Source organism: Trachypithecus francoisi, unplaced genomic scaffold (assembly GCF_009764315.1).
Source record: "Trachypithecus francoisi isolate TF-2019V2 unplaced genomic scaffold, Tfra_2.0 Contig01585, whole genome shotgun sequence".
NCBI lineage: Eukaryota > Metazoa > Chordata > Mammalia > Primates > Cercopithecidae > Trachypithecus > Trachypithecus francoisi.
In genome coordinates this window covers 10,527,005-10,544,161 of record NW_022681444.1, presented here as the reverse complement: position 1 = coordinate 10,544,161, position 17,157 = coordinate 10,527,005, and the positions used below count along the sequence as shown (strand labels likewise).

Below are 17,157 nucleotides of genomic sequence, written 5' to 3'. Positions count from 1 at the left end.
GGGCTGGCCTCTTTGCACTTCTTTCTTGTTACCTGACAGGGCCACAGATAGCCAGCCACCACCGTGCAGAAGACTTGGCAATTTGCTCACTAATAGTGGCAGCTGTTGGTCTGAAAATGTGTGAATCTTGGAGATTTCTATCCACCCAAAACTTGTAAATTACAGCTATCGGGAGTAATTAGAGCTGAGAAAGCCTTTCCACAACAAAATGACTCTGCCTTCCTCTCCTCACCTTTTCTTAAAGGAAAATTGGTGCATTTGGGCCAATTTTATTTGCTGTTGTCTCTGACTACCATTTGCCCTGTGATTTCAGGGCCAGCTCCCTCAGCCTCAGGCTCTGCAGTCCTGGATAGCTGCCTCCTCCAGCACAACACTGACCTTTTTTTAAACTCATGCCTCTTGTGCTCTTTCGAGATTAAAAACTCACACCTTCAGTGTTCTCTCCCCATCACCCAGGGATTCACTTTACTGTAGTTGTTGCTATCTCCGAAGATTAAAGTGCCTTCTCTGTTCCATCTTGGATGATGTAACTTAATCCCCAGCTGGTTATTGGAGAAGTTCCTGTATATACAGTAATGAAATTGTACTATAAATTTAGTCAATCCAGTGAACGAGTGCTGGGTAGAAACAAAGATACTAAGCTGTTTGAATGCCCATCTAGGCCACATTTGATGCAATTACTTAAGGAACTTGTATTCCATATTCACTATTAAAGGCAATGGAGACTTTTCTGTCTAAGTGTTGAGTTTCTGTATGAGTGCAGCATGGTTTCTTGTGTGTATATATATGTGTGCTCACCTGCAAGAGGGGGCTTGTTGGTAACCTGCTTATCACAGTGTCAGTTCTCATGTGTGCGAGGCAAACAGTGGCTCTGCTGACACTCATTCAGGCCTGAGAGCTGTAACCATGGAATGCTTGCCTCTTGAGGAGATCTGTGTCTGACCAAGTCCTTCCATTTATGAGGCCCATCCACGAGTCAGATGCTCAAGCTTGTTCTAAAGCCAGCTTTATGCATGGCCTATAGTGAAGATAAATTCTAAATAATCTACTTAAAGAAATTTGTTGGGCCAGGTGCGGTGATTCACGCCTACAAGCCTTTCACCACTTTGGGAGGCCGAGGTGGGAGGATCGCTTGAGCCCAGGAGTTCATGACCAGCCTGAGCAACAATATAGCAAGACCCCGTCTCTACAAAAAAAATGAAGGACTAAAAATTAGCCGGGCATGGTGGCACGTGCCTGTCGTTCCAGCTACTCAGGAGGCTGAGGCGGGAGGATCACTTGAGCCTAGAAGGTTGAGGCTACAGTGAGCTGTGATTGCACCACTGCATTCCAGCCTGAGCAACAGAGTGAGACCTTGTCTCAAAAGAAAAAATTGTCAATAGTCCTTATTATATCTAACAAGACTTTGGGGAACCTGACTCCTATTTGTCTCTTTTCACCCTACTCCCCCTTGTTCCCTACCCTTCAGCAAAACAGCCCCCTCTTTCAGTCCTTGAATGTATCATCTGGCTTTTTCTGGCCTTGGGGCCTTGGTTCATGCTGGTCCCTCTGCCTGGAACACTACCTGATTTTGACTAAACCATCCTTAGGTCTCCTCTTAAATTTTATGTCTTCAGAGAAATGAAACTCAGGAGCCCCCTGTTCTTCCCCATGAGGCCGTCCCAGTGCACCCTTCATTTCTTCACCGTAGCGCTCATCCCACCTGGTCTAGGTACCTTCCCAGCCAGTCGTAAGCATCGTGAAGACAAGGACTGTGATTTGTTTGCATTTCTATCCCAGTGTCTAGCACAGAGCAGGCACGCAGTAGGTGCTTGGTTTTGTAGATGGAATTGGGGGCGATAGATGGGGCCCCGGAAACTCGATGTTGAGGGCTACCAGTGTGTGTGTTTTTCTAAAGACAGACATTAATAGACTTGCTCATTGGGAAGGGGTTTTTCGTTCCTCTGGTATTACCTGAGAAGTGAATGTTCTGGACTGTCAAAATAGAAAGCAGTAGGAACCTTTGGGGTGGAATTCAGGTTATGATAGGAACAGAATATTTTATCTTTGACCCATAACATGCTGGATTTATCCCTCGGAAATTGTTGAATCTCCTAGTATGCAAACGCTTTATAGACATGGGTGAGCTATAAGCCTTAAAGAAAACTCCAGGTATCTGAAGTTCCGTTGTTTGTATTTTTAGTAGCTCTGCATGGAAGAAAAGATTATTCTTTCTGAAATAGTTAATACAATTCTTGGTGAGGTCAAAAGCATACGATCACTTTCCTTGTTCTGTCTATCTGATGATACCTGCAGGCACATGGTATCAGCTAGACAAAGAATGCCATTGTCTTGGCAAAGCACAGGATCTCCCAGCCCTCTGCGCCCTGCCAGTCCCGGGTGCCACATGTAAAGAAAACTCCCTCGCCCACAGCCTGATTTCTCTAAAGCCCTCAGTCTTTGTTCATTTTCTAGTCCAGGTCACTCCAGCTTGCTGATCTTCTGGGAGCCCTCTTTGCTGTGTAGTGGAGATGACTGGAGAAGAGCTGGATGGGGTTCGTTTCTCCTGGTTGCTGGGCCAGAACAGGAGCGCAGGTTTCCAGTCATGGGAAGTCCTTCGCTTCCTCTTGGTGTTCCTGCCCCTTCTGCCATGCTTGTTTGCTCTAGCTGACGCTTCTGGCATATGAGAGCTTCGGGGCGAGTGGGATGCACACGCTATAATAGATCATGCCTGGGTCAGGGGAGATGCTGCCACTCTGCGTCCTTTTAAGCAGCCTGTTGCTTGCCAGGCTATCTGAACGCTCTCCAGGAGCCTCCTTGGTGTTAATGAGGAACGAGGGCCACTTCAGGATGAGACAGATGGAGAATTGGCTTCTTTTGATAAAGAGGAATCGTGTTGTTAATCGTTACGTGGGGATTTTCCCCCCTTTATACTGTGCCTTTTGCCATTTTAATTTATCATCCCGAGATCCTTTTAACAAGGCCAGAATGAATGTCTTTATGAAAATTTGGGAATAGCGATGTGCCCACACAAAAGTTCACAATTATGCTATTTCCTTTACTGTTACAAAGTCCCCCACCCCATTTTCCTTCCTGCTAGGAACAGTTAAGGGTGCATGTGTGTGTTTTATTTCATTTTAATTATAAACATCTCAAAAGCAGGGACCTTTTTAATGTCATGCAGCTCTCAAGCCCTGATACGTGGCTTTGTGTACTGTGGCTGTTGAGTCAAGGTGAGACTATGGTAAGGTGGAGTCTAGGCAAAGCATAGTTGGGGGCAAAAGAAATCAGTTTGTGAAAGACGAGGAATCCTCACACATTCACAATGTAATTTTGTGTCTTCTGGAAAACTAGATCTAAGAAAAAGCCAAGGTAAGTAGGAAGTAGGGATGAGCAGAAACGAGGCGTTGGAAGTTCAAAGCCCACTTTCCCGAGTGGAGTTAAGCAACCAAAGGGATCAGATATCAGACACTGGATTATGTGCAAAGTGTTATTTCCTCCTGCTGATAGTGAAGAGCTCACCCTAAGCCAGAGGAAAGGAACCTGGTTTCTAATACCATCATTATGCTGATGAGTTGATAAACAGAAGTACCACTGACTGGCCAGAAAATGGAGTTTCCGAGCCACCTGATTTTCAGGCTGGTACTAGGTTTTCTGTTGGTCTCCTGGTGGCTCTCCTTGGTTGTCCCTGGATGGAGTGCAGTCACCTTTTTCCCAGAAAGAAGATACCTGCAGTCTCTGCTGGGTGCTGACTGTCCCTCGGCGTCCTCCTTGGCTGTGCGGCGCACGCATTTCTTTTTCGGAAGATGCACCTAGATCACCTGTGCTGCTTTCCTCCACCTTCTCAGTATTTTTTTCCGCTTGAAGCATACTGTTCTGTCTGTGCAGTTCTTAATTTCCTCTCCTCCTGGGAAATTTCCACCGTGCCAGGAGGCTAGGAGACAAAGGAGATAAGGCTGTGAGAGTCACAGAATGTCAGTTCTGTGCCCCAAATAAATGTAGACTTCCATGCTTTTCTCTGGGGTATGCTTTTTAGGTAAAGTTTATCTTTTTCATTTTATTTTGTTTGTGTTAACGGAAAGATCATTTGGAGATTGTTTGCTGTTTACTCAGTTACGCTAACTCATGTTGCCAGTTTTTTGGCGGCTCCAGCCAAGATCTCTCGCCTCTGACAGCTTCTGCACTCTCTCCTTCCTCCTCTGATTACGCAGCCCAATCTGTCACCCGGACAACGGGGGCCTGGACCCTGCTGATGGCTTTCCACACACGGCAATAATGACTTTTGGCAGGCCGGGAAGGCGTCAGAGGCGAGTGTGCTGCGTCCCTTCTCAGAGAGACGGCAGGCCCCCTCTCCCTGTTAGTAAAAGCACTTTGTGAGGTTCTTGGGTAAATAAATGAGTCATTTTAATCCAACTGACAGGCTGGCACCTGAGCAAGCTGCCTTCCATCTGTACTCCTAGGTCTCATGGAGGCAGCCAATTGTCAGGCCCAGGGCCTTCAAGGCCTCACCGTTGAGTGTCTTTCAGAACTGACTTTAGCAATTCTTTTGCCCTAATTAGCTTAAAGGAATAAGATGAAGCTACATCTAAGTTCTAAGAGCAGATGGAACAGAGTCCTCTGCCGAGTCTTGGTGGGTCATGATTTCCTGTTGATCTGATGTAGCTGGCTGACGGTGCTCCAGGGAAATGGAGCCTCTGCTGCTTCCCTGCGACCTCTCCCAGGGTGGGGCAGGGGCAGAGAATGAGATATGGTGGAGGAGGAGAGTACAGAGACATTGAAATCACTTCTCTGCCTAATTGCCATCATACCAGTTCTTACTTCACCAGGGTAAGTGAGATTTATAGAATCTCAAGAATACTGAGATTTGTAGGTCTCAAGATATTTGTCACATACATGGTCTCATTTGATCTTAGCAACAACCTCATGATGTACATAGCGTGGTTCTCCCAGCCATTTTCTAGGTGGGGCAGCTGAGGCTCAGCTTGCTGAACTGACCCACGCGGATTGGACAGACCCTAAGTGAGACTGGAGCAAGCAGTCCAGTTCTCTCTTCCTAGACCAGGACTTGCCTTTCTTCTTTTTCACTGTGGTAGCCTAAAGAAACGACTGAGTTAAATCTGGGGGAGAGAAAACAAGGAGTATTGGGCAGTGGTTGGCTGTCAGTGAGGTTCCCCCAACACACGCATTAGTGGGAGACCAGAAGATTTTGTCTTAGCCTGTTGTCCAGAGCTAGGTCACCTAAGTAGGAAATAGAACCTTGAAGACACAATGACAGTCTGCCGGCGTCCTTCATCACTCACTGTTGCAGTGTGTTTGGACTCACAGTGAGTTTCATGAACATCACACGTTATTTTAGAATCTTTAGAGTCTTAGTGTTTGCTGGTTGAATTCACTAAGCCAATGAGCGTTAAATTTTTTACAAGTCATGTCTGTGAAGCTCAAGCAGCCCGTGCCTACATGTATCTCCCACTGCAGGGCACTTAAAGAAAAGAAATCAGTTCTTCACAAGAGCTTTGCAGATGTAAGAACTCATCAGTGTTTCTAAAAACATAAACTGTAGTTGGTGTAGAAAGGGGCTCCCGCTCCCCTTTAGATAGAAAACATCCTAAATTGTGTTCTCAAAGGCATCAGCTCTGCAACATCACCCTTCAGCTTCCAGAGCCTGTGGGAGCTGTCTGAAAACGCTTTGTGGGCGGTGGACACACTTTTAGTACATTTAACTTCTGCTTACACACTTACAAATGCAGCCTAGCCAGCATTCAAAGGAAACCCACAAATCTGAGGTACGAGTGAAGGCAGACAAATCCCAAGGTACCCTCAGTGGTCCTTCTGGGGGAGTGATGGTGGGGTGGTATCTCCCCCAAGTCCTGCCTCTGACCCTGGGGGAAGCAGGAGTGTGTTTCTTTTTTTTTTTTTTTCTTTTTTTTTTTTTGAGATGGAGTTTTGCTCTTGTTGCCCAGGGTGGAGTGCAATGGTGCAATATTGGCTCATTGCACCCTCCACCTCCTGGGTTCAAGCAATTCTCCTGCCTCTGCCTCTGCCTCTGCCTCTGAAGTAGCTAGGATTACAGGCATGCACCGCCATGCCTGGCTAATTTTGTATTTTTTGTAGAGATGGAGTTTCACAATGTTGGTCATGCTGGTCTCGAACTCCTGACCTCAGGTGATTCACCTGCCTCAGCCTCCCAAAGTGCTGCTGGTGCTGGGATTATAGGTGTGAGCCACTGTGCCCACCGGGAGTGTGTTTCTTGTAGTACTTCACGTAGTATTGTTTTTCAAAAAAGCTATGTACAGGCCGGGCACGGTGGCTCACACCTGTAATCCCAGCACTATGGGAGGCTGAGGCGGGCGGATCACGAGGTTGGGAGATTGAGACCACTGCACACCAGCCTGGGCAACAGAGCAAGACTCTGTCTCAAAAAAAAAGAAAAAAAGCTATGTACGTATGAATCCTTTGTGATACTTAACAGTGGTGAGGGGTGGGCTGTTTTTACAGAAGTATCCCAGAGCTGTGAAATGGAAGGAAGGAATGATAGACTTAGAGAGTCATCAAGGTAACAGTACAGACAAGGGCCATCAATAAATGCTAAAAGCCTTGGCTGAAAGGTTTTAGGAAACAGGACCATGTTATTCGCATGGTCTCAAAGTGTCACTCCCGAGTTACTCATTACAAAGGAGAAAGTCACCTTCGCAACAGAGGGACCCATACAGGACAGACTGCCCCAGTGTGTTTCCCGACATGGAACCGTGGGAAGCACACACCACCCTGAGATTGTTTCTGCCAGAAAGCCTAACCAGAACCTTACCATGAGGAAGCAGTTAGACAAATCCAGTTGTCTGATGTCCTCAGGAACATTTTGATGTTCTTAAAAAATGACAGACATCAAAAAACTAAGTAAGTCAATCAAAGGCAGGGGTATGGTTCCAAACAGAGGAAGTCTACAGAGACAGAGCGGAGTGCGTGATCTACCATCTGATCCTAGTTTAGGAAAGAAAAACAACTGTAAAAGGCATATTAAGGTGTGGTGGCTCATGCCTGTAATCCCAACGCTTTGGAAGGCTGGGATGGGAGGATCGCTGAAGCCCAGGAGTTTAAGACCAGCCTGAGCAAAAAGAATCTAGATTAGCCGGGTGTGGTGGAACTTGCCGGTAGTTGTGCAGCTACTCAGGAGGTTGAGGCCAGAGCGTCACTTGAACCCAGGAGGTTGAGCCTGCAATGAGCAGTGGTTGTGCCACTGTACTCCAGCCTGGGCAGCAGAATGAGACCCCATCTTTAAAAAAAAAAAAAAAAAGGAGACATCTTAGGTACAGTTGGAGAAATTTGAATATGGACTGTTGATTAGAAAATGCTATTCAGTGTTAAATTTCTGAGGTGTGATAATAGTGTTGTGGTTATGTAGATCAGTGTCCTTTTACTTAGGAGGTATGTGTTAAAGTATTTACGGTTAAAATGTCATGATGTTTGCAACCTACTTTCAGATGGTTCAGAAAAATGTGCTTGCATATGTGTGTGTGGGGGCATGAGTAGATAGATAGAACACAGATGGGCCAAAGACAGGCGGTGGCAGAATCTAGATGAAGGAGTTAACATGTGTATCTCCTTAATCTAGGTTGTACTAGTCTTTTAACTTTTCTGTAGGTTTAAATTTTTCTAAATAAAAATTGTAGGGGAAATGATAATAATTCGTTGTTATAAGAAAGCCAAACACAGAGAGAAAAGTAAAAATCCCCCTAGATCCTTCCATCCAGAGATAACCACAGTTGGTGGTTTTGTGAGCTTCCATCAAGGTATTGGTTCTCCATCTGCCTATTTAATGTTTTTTGGGTGTTGTTACCCCTCCTTTATTTTTCTTTACCTTTTTTCTTGAGGAAACCAGATCGTTTGTCTTTTAGAATACCCTACATTCAGGATTTGGCTAATTGTGTCCTCATGCTGTTCAACATGTTCCTCTTTCCCATACTTCCTGTAAACTAGTAGTTGGATCTAGAGACTTGGTTAGATTTAGGTTCTAGGTTTCAGGTTTTATTTTGTTTGGTGAGAATATGGCACAAGTGATACTCTGTATTTCCTATAGTGACAGCTGTTTATCTTTTTAAATTATGCCAAGACACTTCCACAGTGTAAGTCAAAAGTATCAAGGTTCATTAAAGAAAGTGTAGCTTCCAACCAGGCTGGGTGGCTCATGCCTGTAATCTCAGCACTTTGGGAGGCCGAGGCGGGTGGATCACAAGGTCAGGAGATCGGGACCATCCTGGCTAACATGGTGAAACCCCGTCTCTACTAAAAATACAAAAAATTTGCCGGGTGTGATGGCGGGTGCCTGTAGTCCCAGCTTTTAGGGAGGCTGAGGCAGGAGAATGGCATGAGCCTGGGAGGCAGAGCTTGCAGTGAGCTGAGATCCGGCCACTGCACTCCAGCCTGGGCGACACAGTAAGACTCCATCTCAAAAAAAAAAGAAAAAAGAAAAAGTGTAGCTTCCATCTTTATCTTGTCCTTCCTCTTTTCTTCCTCCCCTGGCGGTAAAGATTTTTTTGAGCTTTGGGGGTTCTTCCCAGCATTATTTCCTACTGAAATACGAGCAAATATGTTTGTATTTTCCCAACTTCTTACACAAGCATACTAGACACTCTCAAAAGATATCCTAGAGTCTCCATATCCATATATAGAAATCTTTGTTTTTTTTTTTATAGCTGTATATACTCTGTTACATGAGATATTGCTGTATTTTATCAAACTTGTCTTCTGCTGGTCAACAGATTTTTTCTAGATCTGCAATCATATATGGTGCTGAAATGAATGGCCTCATGCCCATATCATTTTGTATTTTTGTCAGTGTATCTTTTTTTGGATGGACTTCTAGAAGTGATACTGCCCTGGGTCAAGAGCGAATGCACATGTAATTTTGCTAGATACTACCAAATTCCCTGCCATAGGGATTCCCACCGGCAGCATATGAGGGACAGAGGATCATTTTTGATGATGGCATGCGGTATAATATAATATGGCCTTGAAAAAGCAAAGCAGACCTAGATTTGAGGATTGTTTCCACTCCCCAGCTGTGTGTCCCCAAACAACTACTTAATCTCTCTTAACTTTGGTTTTCTCATCTGTCAGATGGGAAATAGTTGTAATAGTTGTTTTGAGGATTAGTCAAGGCAACGCAGGTAAAGATCTCAACGCAGTGTGTGGTGGATAGTAAGTGTCCAGTAAATGTTGACTGGGACACTCTCATTACGACTGTGATTCTTGAAGCATGAATCCTGAGTGCAAATGTTAGCTAAAGTCAGGGAAATGCCCACTTTCCAGTCTGCTGGAATGGTAAGAGCCTAGAGAGAGGAGAGAATTTTTGCTCTTTGGGTGGTGACTAGTTGAAAAGATCCATAAAATTAAAAAATAAATCTCCATTGCTTTCATAGTTTTTCATCTCTCTAGCTAAGTCTTTGAAGTGATCATGGGTTTGGCCTGTATTCTAATCTAGCCATCAGAAGAGACGGAGGATTGCTGGATCCTTGCTGCTCTCTGAGGCCAGAAAGCAAAATCCTCAGTAACTACTTTACACTTCACTCCCACAGCAAATGCCTTGAGGGGAGATGTTTGAGAACACACCTCAAGGCCAGCTTGTTATTCGACGTTGCTCATGGTTGTGGCCAGGGGATGATGATCCGTGAATGTGTTCATCATCAAGTGGTTTTTCACATAAAATGTGTGTTCAGAGTTCTTTACATTACGCAACTGGTCATTACTGTTTAAGTTCCTAGGCTAACCTGTCGATTCTTTTAGCAAAGGGTGTTGTGACGCCCTCATCAATGGATTCTGTAGAATTCGGCCGGAAATCAGAATTTTTAACCACAAGAGGACTGCAGCGGGTCCCCGAGCCCCCTGAAGTTGTATGCAGGACTCTGTGTGTGTGTGTGTGTGTGTGTACTGGGCATACACGTGTATGCCCAAATGTGTGTGCACTGTGGGCGGGTGAACTCTCAGAGTTTGTGTTAAATTATCAGACATATCCAGGACCCCAGAAAGATTCAGAAACTCAGTGTTAAACCATATTCTTTTCTTTTTAAAGGATGTTGCAGCTCGGGGCTTAGATCTCCCTCAAGTCACGTGGATTGTTCAGGTAATTTTTTAGTAGTTAAGGTGTAAGCTTGAGGCAGGAATATATGATCATGAGTAGATGCATTGGCTTTAAGTAGAATAATTATTATTATCCTCTTGGGTGTTGCCCTGGTAACCAGGCAGCAAACCAGCCTTATCTGTACAATTCCCCTGACGTCTTTCCTTAACCCAGCCCACCTCACCACTGCAGCAAAACAGCCAGAATGTGCGTTCATGAGAGGGAGGTGGCAGGCTCTCCTGCTTCTAGACTAATTCATGTCGCAAACCAAAATTTCAACAATCTGAAAACAACAGGAATTACCTCGGCCCCTGGGAGGCCTCATTGTGTCCGGAAGGAAATGGCTCAGCTGTCCTGAGAGCCGTGTCCATGTACATTGACCTGCAGGGAGCAATTAAGTTCCTGACAGCATCTTACACATACCTCCAGCCTTAGACGCTTTGCCAGAGGGTACAGGTGTTAGCACTAGAGTCTGGTGGTTTTAGTTTTGTTTTTTCTTTTCGTTAGTCTACAGAATGGTATTTTTAAGCCCTTCTGTGTGGGGGCTGGGGGACACGTGCCCTGTTGACGTGAGTCATGGTTTATTCACATTTTAGTGGGATTGCATGCCTGTCACTGGCCAGGATGTCAGATCTGCTCCCTGCAGATGATCACTTTAGAACTGGAGGCATTGTGTCTTCTTTCCTGCTGGCCACAGAGTGAACTGCAGATAAGGCAATGATGGATAAGGCAATGATGATTTTAATGTACGGGAGGCCAGACATACAGAATTGATCATTTAGAGCTTATATTGTGAATATTGATTCATTTCATATGCTTAGCCTCCCATACATTATATTCATCTTGGCCCTCATCTTTTTCGTTTGTGTAGCATCAAAGTTGGAAAAAAAAGGAAGAATGAGTGGATGGTCAATTAGCTTTAATGATGACAAAGTTATTGCCAAAGAAAACATAAAATACTGTGCATTATCCATCATAATGAGTGCTAGAGTCTGCTCTTTTCTCTGAGTTGGCAGTGCTCTCCATGCAAGCAGAAGCATGTCCTACCTGCAGGGAACCTGCCCCTCACCTGCTCACATTCTGTAGAATGGCCTTCATTCTAAAGGACTGAATGGGGCTGCTGCAGGCTGGTGGGGACCAGCTCCTGGGGCCTGCTCCTGGTGGCCTGGCAGCAGAGCTAGACTCTGCCCACAGAGCAGGGAGCCCCTTCGTCCTTATGCCCTCCAGTCTCCTCTGGACACCTCACCCTATGGCCTTCTCTTCCAAGGAAGTAGGCCAAGGTCATGTGATCATCCTGGAGAAATGTACCCCCACCTGCCTACATTTTCACCTCATCCAGTCACCACCGTGAAAAGATGCAAATCAGAAAATGAAGAGACCTGTGGAGAAGTAAAATTAAAAAGGAGATATTGGGATGAGAAGACGTCTCGTTTATCGGAAACTTGGCCACTGTTCACATTTGCGTGTCAGAGCCTTGTTATTTCCAATGAAGCCAGGAGTTTCAGGGTTGAGTGACTTCTCCTTATGATTGTGTTAGGGTAACCGTAGCACCAGGATTTAATTCTTGGGATACCTGGAGGCAGGTGAGGGGTATTGCACTTCCAATTAATGGCAGTCCCTTGATCTATGAATGCCTTCATTTTTGTTACCCTTTTTAGTACAACGCTCCATCTTCACCTGCAGAATACATCCACCGGATTGGAAGAACCGCCCGGATTGGCTGCCATGGGAGCAGCCTGCTCATTTTGGCTCCTTCGGAGGCAGAATATGTCAACTCGTTGGCTTCTCACAAAATCAAGTGAGTCAGAAACCTGAATGGGGTTTCGGCTGATCTCACCTAATTAACTTTCGGTCGTCTTTTACAGTGGATGGGCCTTGTAAGCTGATGAAGAGCCATTAACCCTTGTGATCCCTAAATGAGTCCCAGAATAGCCAGTGGCAAAAACTAAAACCCTTAATATCCTCAGCACATGACAGTTTTCATTGCATTGCCAGACTAAGTCATAGGATGATCTGTTGTACTTGGTTTTCTTTTAGAGAGCTGTGTTTTGTTTCTCCTGCTATAAAGATAAGTATGCACCGTCTTCACAGCTTCTGAAAGGCCTTTTGTTCACAACTTTTATTTCTTGCAATTAATGGTTTGTATCTTCAAAGTTGATTTGTCTTTTAAAGAAATAATGCTTTTTACTTACCACACAATTTCCTTCCCCCAGGAAGATAAACCCAGGGGAAATGATTTTGAGGCTGTTGAAATCCATATGACACTCACAGCCAGGACGTTCAGCCGCCATCCTGTGTGTCACAGTTCAGCACCTCATACCCCTGCTTTAGTAAAGCCCTGGATTCCAGACCTGGCGTGCCATGAGCACACAGCTCAGCTCTGCTGTAAATGAGATAGTCTTATTTCCTTTTCCTTGCCCAGCCCTGTGTTTTATGCAAAACATCAAATAAAACTGCAACACCGTTTTCTCCCCTAAAGTACAGTGCTAGAACAAAGCACTGCATTCTTCATTGGAATGGAAACATCCTAGCAGGCAGCCTGGAGGCCTGTTAGGGGTGCGGCCCACTCAGTTGCAGGAGCTGTGTGTGGCTGTCCCCACCATACCTGCCCCATCTCCCACCAGCAGAACTCCACCTCTCATGCTAGTAAGGCTTTTCAAAACTCTTTCAAGGTTGTTAGTGTGAACACTTATGGACTGAGGCTCATTCAGAAAATGTGTCGTGTGTCCTGCAGTATTGAGGGAAGAAGGAAACTACTCCTGGTTGTAATGTCAGGGGGGCCAAAATATAGTTTGGGTTTTCCTTTCTTCAATGTATTCCTTATCAACACAGTCTGTCAGTTGATGAAAGAGTAGTTTTTATTTGTTAAGGAAGATGTGCATATTGTATCTTGTTAGTGAAAGAAATCTCATACAGATCAGTCACTTTTCACCCAGCACCGCTTCTCCGGCTGAGTTCTGAGCTCCCTCAGCTGGAGGCTGGCTGGCCTCTCTTTGCGGCCCTTTCAGCATCGAGGCTGACACCCACCAGGCGAGTGTACCAGGAACCCTGGGGAAGGTGAAATGCAAGCCCGCTGGCGCAGCTGGTTTCCTTTTCCTCCCTGACCCTGTTCTCACAGGCTGGGAGCCCGTCACAATGCTGCTGGTGGCTGTGTTTCTCTGTCATAGGAATTTGTGTACCTGCAGAAAGCATCTTCAGAATTTTGTGTTGTGGCCCCACAATAGAAAATGTAGTCACCACACTGTAATAGCCTGTCAGTCGCTCCACACTTCTTTTCCTCTTCCTTCCGTTCTAGAGCTACAAATTCCATTCTCCCGTTCCTTGCTGGCTGCAGCTCTGGATGTTCCCCCAAGCGCGTTCACTTTAACATGACCTCTTCCTAAGAAAAATGAGTGACAGCACTTACAGAGTCCAATGATAATTGTCTAATGCTAGAGTTAACAGCAGACGTGCCTCTCTCTGTTCTCTTTATTTGTCTCTAATAACACGTTCAAGTAGATTGCTATGAAGGGCTCAAATATAAAGCTAAAATTGAGAAGGGAAAACAGGGATTAGCAGAGGCACAAAGTATTAGGGAGTCAGGTATATTTTAAAGACATAACAAGTACCATCATCTGCTGTGGTGATCTTGTCTGGAAAAAATAGTGTGACCGCATTTACATGAGTCCCTTTTTAATCCCACGTTAGAAGGAAGACAGCTCAGTGATAACGCCACCTCTTCCGAAAGGAGGAAGTGTAGGTCTTTTGGGGAGGGACTCTGCAGGGTGGTGGAAGAGCATTTGCGTGAGGAGGGAGGGTCCTTGCGTGAGCCTCACTTCACTGGTGTCTGCCCTGAAAACTCACCTGTGAGGGGCCTGGGCCTGGACTGCTGCCTGCCTCGTGGGCATGCTATAATCAACTTAAACACACATCAGAATCTGGGTTATTACGTTGCAGTCATGCATTGTTCTTCCCAATTTCTGTTTGAGGAAAGGCTGTACGTTGGCTATATCTATACATGAACTATTTCCTTGACTTAATGAAAAAAAAAACCCTATTAACAAGTTGCAAAGAGTGCAGTGGGAAGAAGCAGACTTGAACATTTTTAGAACCCAAAAGGTCCACCCCTAAATATTTTTTGAGGAGGAGGAAGCATGTGCATGTTTCGTGCCCGAGAACATGAGAGCCAGGCAGAGGGGCGCTGGGAGGGCTGAGGCATCACAGGGCAGATTGGAGAAGGCAGGCCGAGGCTCTCGGCAGCAAGGGCCAGCACGACAAATGGCCACCCGCCTTCCTAGACCGAGCGCTGCGGTGCTCGCCCTGGCAGTTGAATGGAGCACACAGGGCAAGAGACAGGTTCCTAGGCCATTGCCACCTCTGTCTAGATGCTCGGAACTTTGCTTCTGCATTCTTTTGACTTCTCTGTATTTGTCAACTTCTTAACTTTTTTCTGCCTCCCCTTTAAATGTGTTTCTAATGAAAATCATCATTGGTTTATTAAAATGTAAATGCTTCATCAAAACGTGTGTTTCTTAGATCAGGCATAAGACAGTTCCCTGAATTTATTTATTTATCCATCTCGTTTCATACTAAGGTGGGGTGATTCAGATCTGTTGATGGACCCATAAATAATCATAGTAGATTTGCTTTGTTCCTCAGAAGCAGCAATTTCTTAGGAAGAGGAAGAAGTCCCTTTGAAACTGTAAATCACTCCAGTTCCCTCTCAGCTCCCGTGTGCTTGGGGTGTGTGGTCCCCCGACATCGCCATGTGGACACGTAGCATATGAGCCACACTCCGGCTGGAATATCAGCACATGCATTTGAGAACACTGCCTTTCTGTGGCTATTTAGCTTTTTATATTCCTGACTGCAAGTGGCATGATTCTTTTTTCTTTCTGCTTCAAGATTTGACTCCAAGTTGTTGCGTTTCTTTTACTTTTGTGTTTTTCCTCTTTTTTTCTCAAGAAAAAAGTGATGAATAGAAGCAAATCAGATAGACCAAGAAAAAGATGGGACTGGGCTATGTTTTCACCTTTCTTCAGGGTTCCAGGCACAAATGAGAGGGGAGTTCAATAGCCATGCATTCCTGTCTCCTATGAAAAGTAGATTTCCCATGAAGTCAGGGCACTCTCCCTCCGACTCCTGCCCTTTCAGAGCATGCTCTGCCTCCTCTGGTTGACTCTTGCTGCTGTAAAAAGGCTTCACTCATCCATAGGGCTGTGAGTTGGCAGCAGAGAGAGGATGCTGAGGGGTGAGGACTGGGGGTGTGCAGGGAGATGACACATTTCAGGTAAATCGCTGTCAGAGACGTGACATTTTCATTCATAGCCTTGTCAGAGTAACCTTTGGGTGAAAGGGGGAGAATTGTCTTCTCCCACCTAAGAGGTTGCCATTCATGTTTTAATTTGCTGTTACATTTTCAAAAAAAAAAAAAGAACATACAACAAAATCATTTGTCTTTTTATGATCTGTTTCCCCCCTAGAACTCCTCCTTCTCTTTCTGTTTCTCTTTCTCCCTGGGAAGTATCTTATCAGCAGCTCACGTTTCCTCCTTCATCTCTGACACACAAGTCTCTCTCTGCTCCCTACATTCGAATGCTGTGGCCTTGCAGTTGATTGGATGAAGCGGAGGCTTTCCAGACTCCACCGCTAGGCAGGTCTGACTGTTTTGTTCTGGCTCCTGGTGGTTTCTGTTCCTGAGTGAAGCCCGAGTTCTTGTCTCAGTGCTTGGCACATGGCTCTGGGTTTATCAGAGATCCTTTGGTCTTCACCCCTCAGTAATTAAGAGACAAGCGTAGTGAAGCTCCTTCAGGGTAGAAGAAGAAAGGGCAGTGCTGCTGTGGACAGGGCTTCGTGCCCTCGTTACCCTCACAGGGGTGTTTACCCCACAGTGGAGGATGTTGGCCACCCTTCTTTCCTTTTTTTTTTTTCCCTCTTCAGTATAAACTAAAGAGATCAAAATGCTTTCTATTTCATCATCAGCTGCTGAAGGCAAGGGAGTTGATCAGTTGAGTGGGCACACTTGTTTGTTATTCAAAATTTATTAAGAAATAATGGGCCGGGCGCGGTGGCTCAAGCCTGTCATCCCAGCACTTTGGGAGACCGAGACGGGCGGATCACGAGGTCAGGAGATCGAGACCATCCTGGTTAACATGGTGAAACCCCGTCTCTACTAAAAAATACAAAAAACTAGCCGGGCGAGGTGGCAGGCGCCTGTAGTCCCAGCTACTCGAGAGGCTGAGGCAGGAGAATGGCATAAACCCGGGAGGCAGAGCTTGCAGTGAGCTGAGATCCGGCCACAGACTCCAGGCCAGGCAACAGAGCGAGACTCCATCTCAAAAAAAAAAAAAAAAGAAAGAAATAATGACACAATCTCTATTAAGGAAATTCTAAATGTAGCCTCTTTTAAATTCATCAGGGAGGAAAGAAATTGTCAGGAATATCATCCTGTCCCTTTAATATTATAGAGGTCCCCTTCTCCATTCCTAAGGGTTTAGGAAAATATTTCCTTTCCTGGGAAGGTGTCACTTCTACTTCATGTCTAATTAGCTCAAGAATAGGCCAGTTTTGTGCATCAAGGTCTTGGATGTTTCTGAAAGAGCAAAAAGTTTACCTTGCTATGCCCTTCCTTTTACAGCGTTTCTGAGATTAAGATGGAAGATATTTTGTGTGTTCTGACGAGAGATGATTGTTTTAAAGGGAAACGATGGGGAACCCAGGTGAGTTTTGTTATTTATTGTGCTTGCTGCCAACAGACATGACTCACTTGGTTTGGGGTAGTAGACGCTTTGCATATAGGTTACTTTCTCTGTCAAGCAAAACGTTTATTTTAAGAACCGTGGACATTAGATTAGGCCAAATCTTGTTTTTTTTTTTTTGTTTGTTTTTGTTTTGTTTTGTTTTTTCTCGTCTTTGCTTCTGGATGCGTTTGCCACTCTCATCTAGTGAGTGGGCTACGGTCCATTCTGGAAGGCTGCCAGACAGCAGCAGGCTCCCCAGAAAGGAGGTCCAGGCCAGAATGAGTCTGGAGGCAGCTCCACGCGCTCAGCCCCGGTGGTCCCTGTCCAGATTCTCAGCAAGGACGG

General features: G+C 45.4%; 1 protein-coding gene across 1 annotated transcript in view; it reads left to right on the top strand.

Moving 5' to 3' along the window:
• DDX31 (DEAD-box helicase 31) overlaps positions 1–17,157 on the top strand; it is an 80,517-nt gene that overhangs the window by 29,781 nt on the left and 33,579 nt on the right. Inside the window, 3 exon segments of the mRNA XM_033194846.1 lie at positions 10,046–10,096; positions 11,752–11,891; positions 16,710–16,791. Coding sequence (XP_033050737.1) covers positions 10,046–10,096; positions 11,752–11,891; positions 16,710–16,791 — 273 coding nt within the window.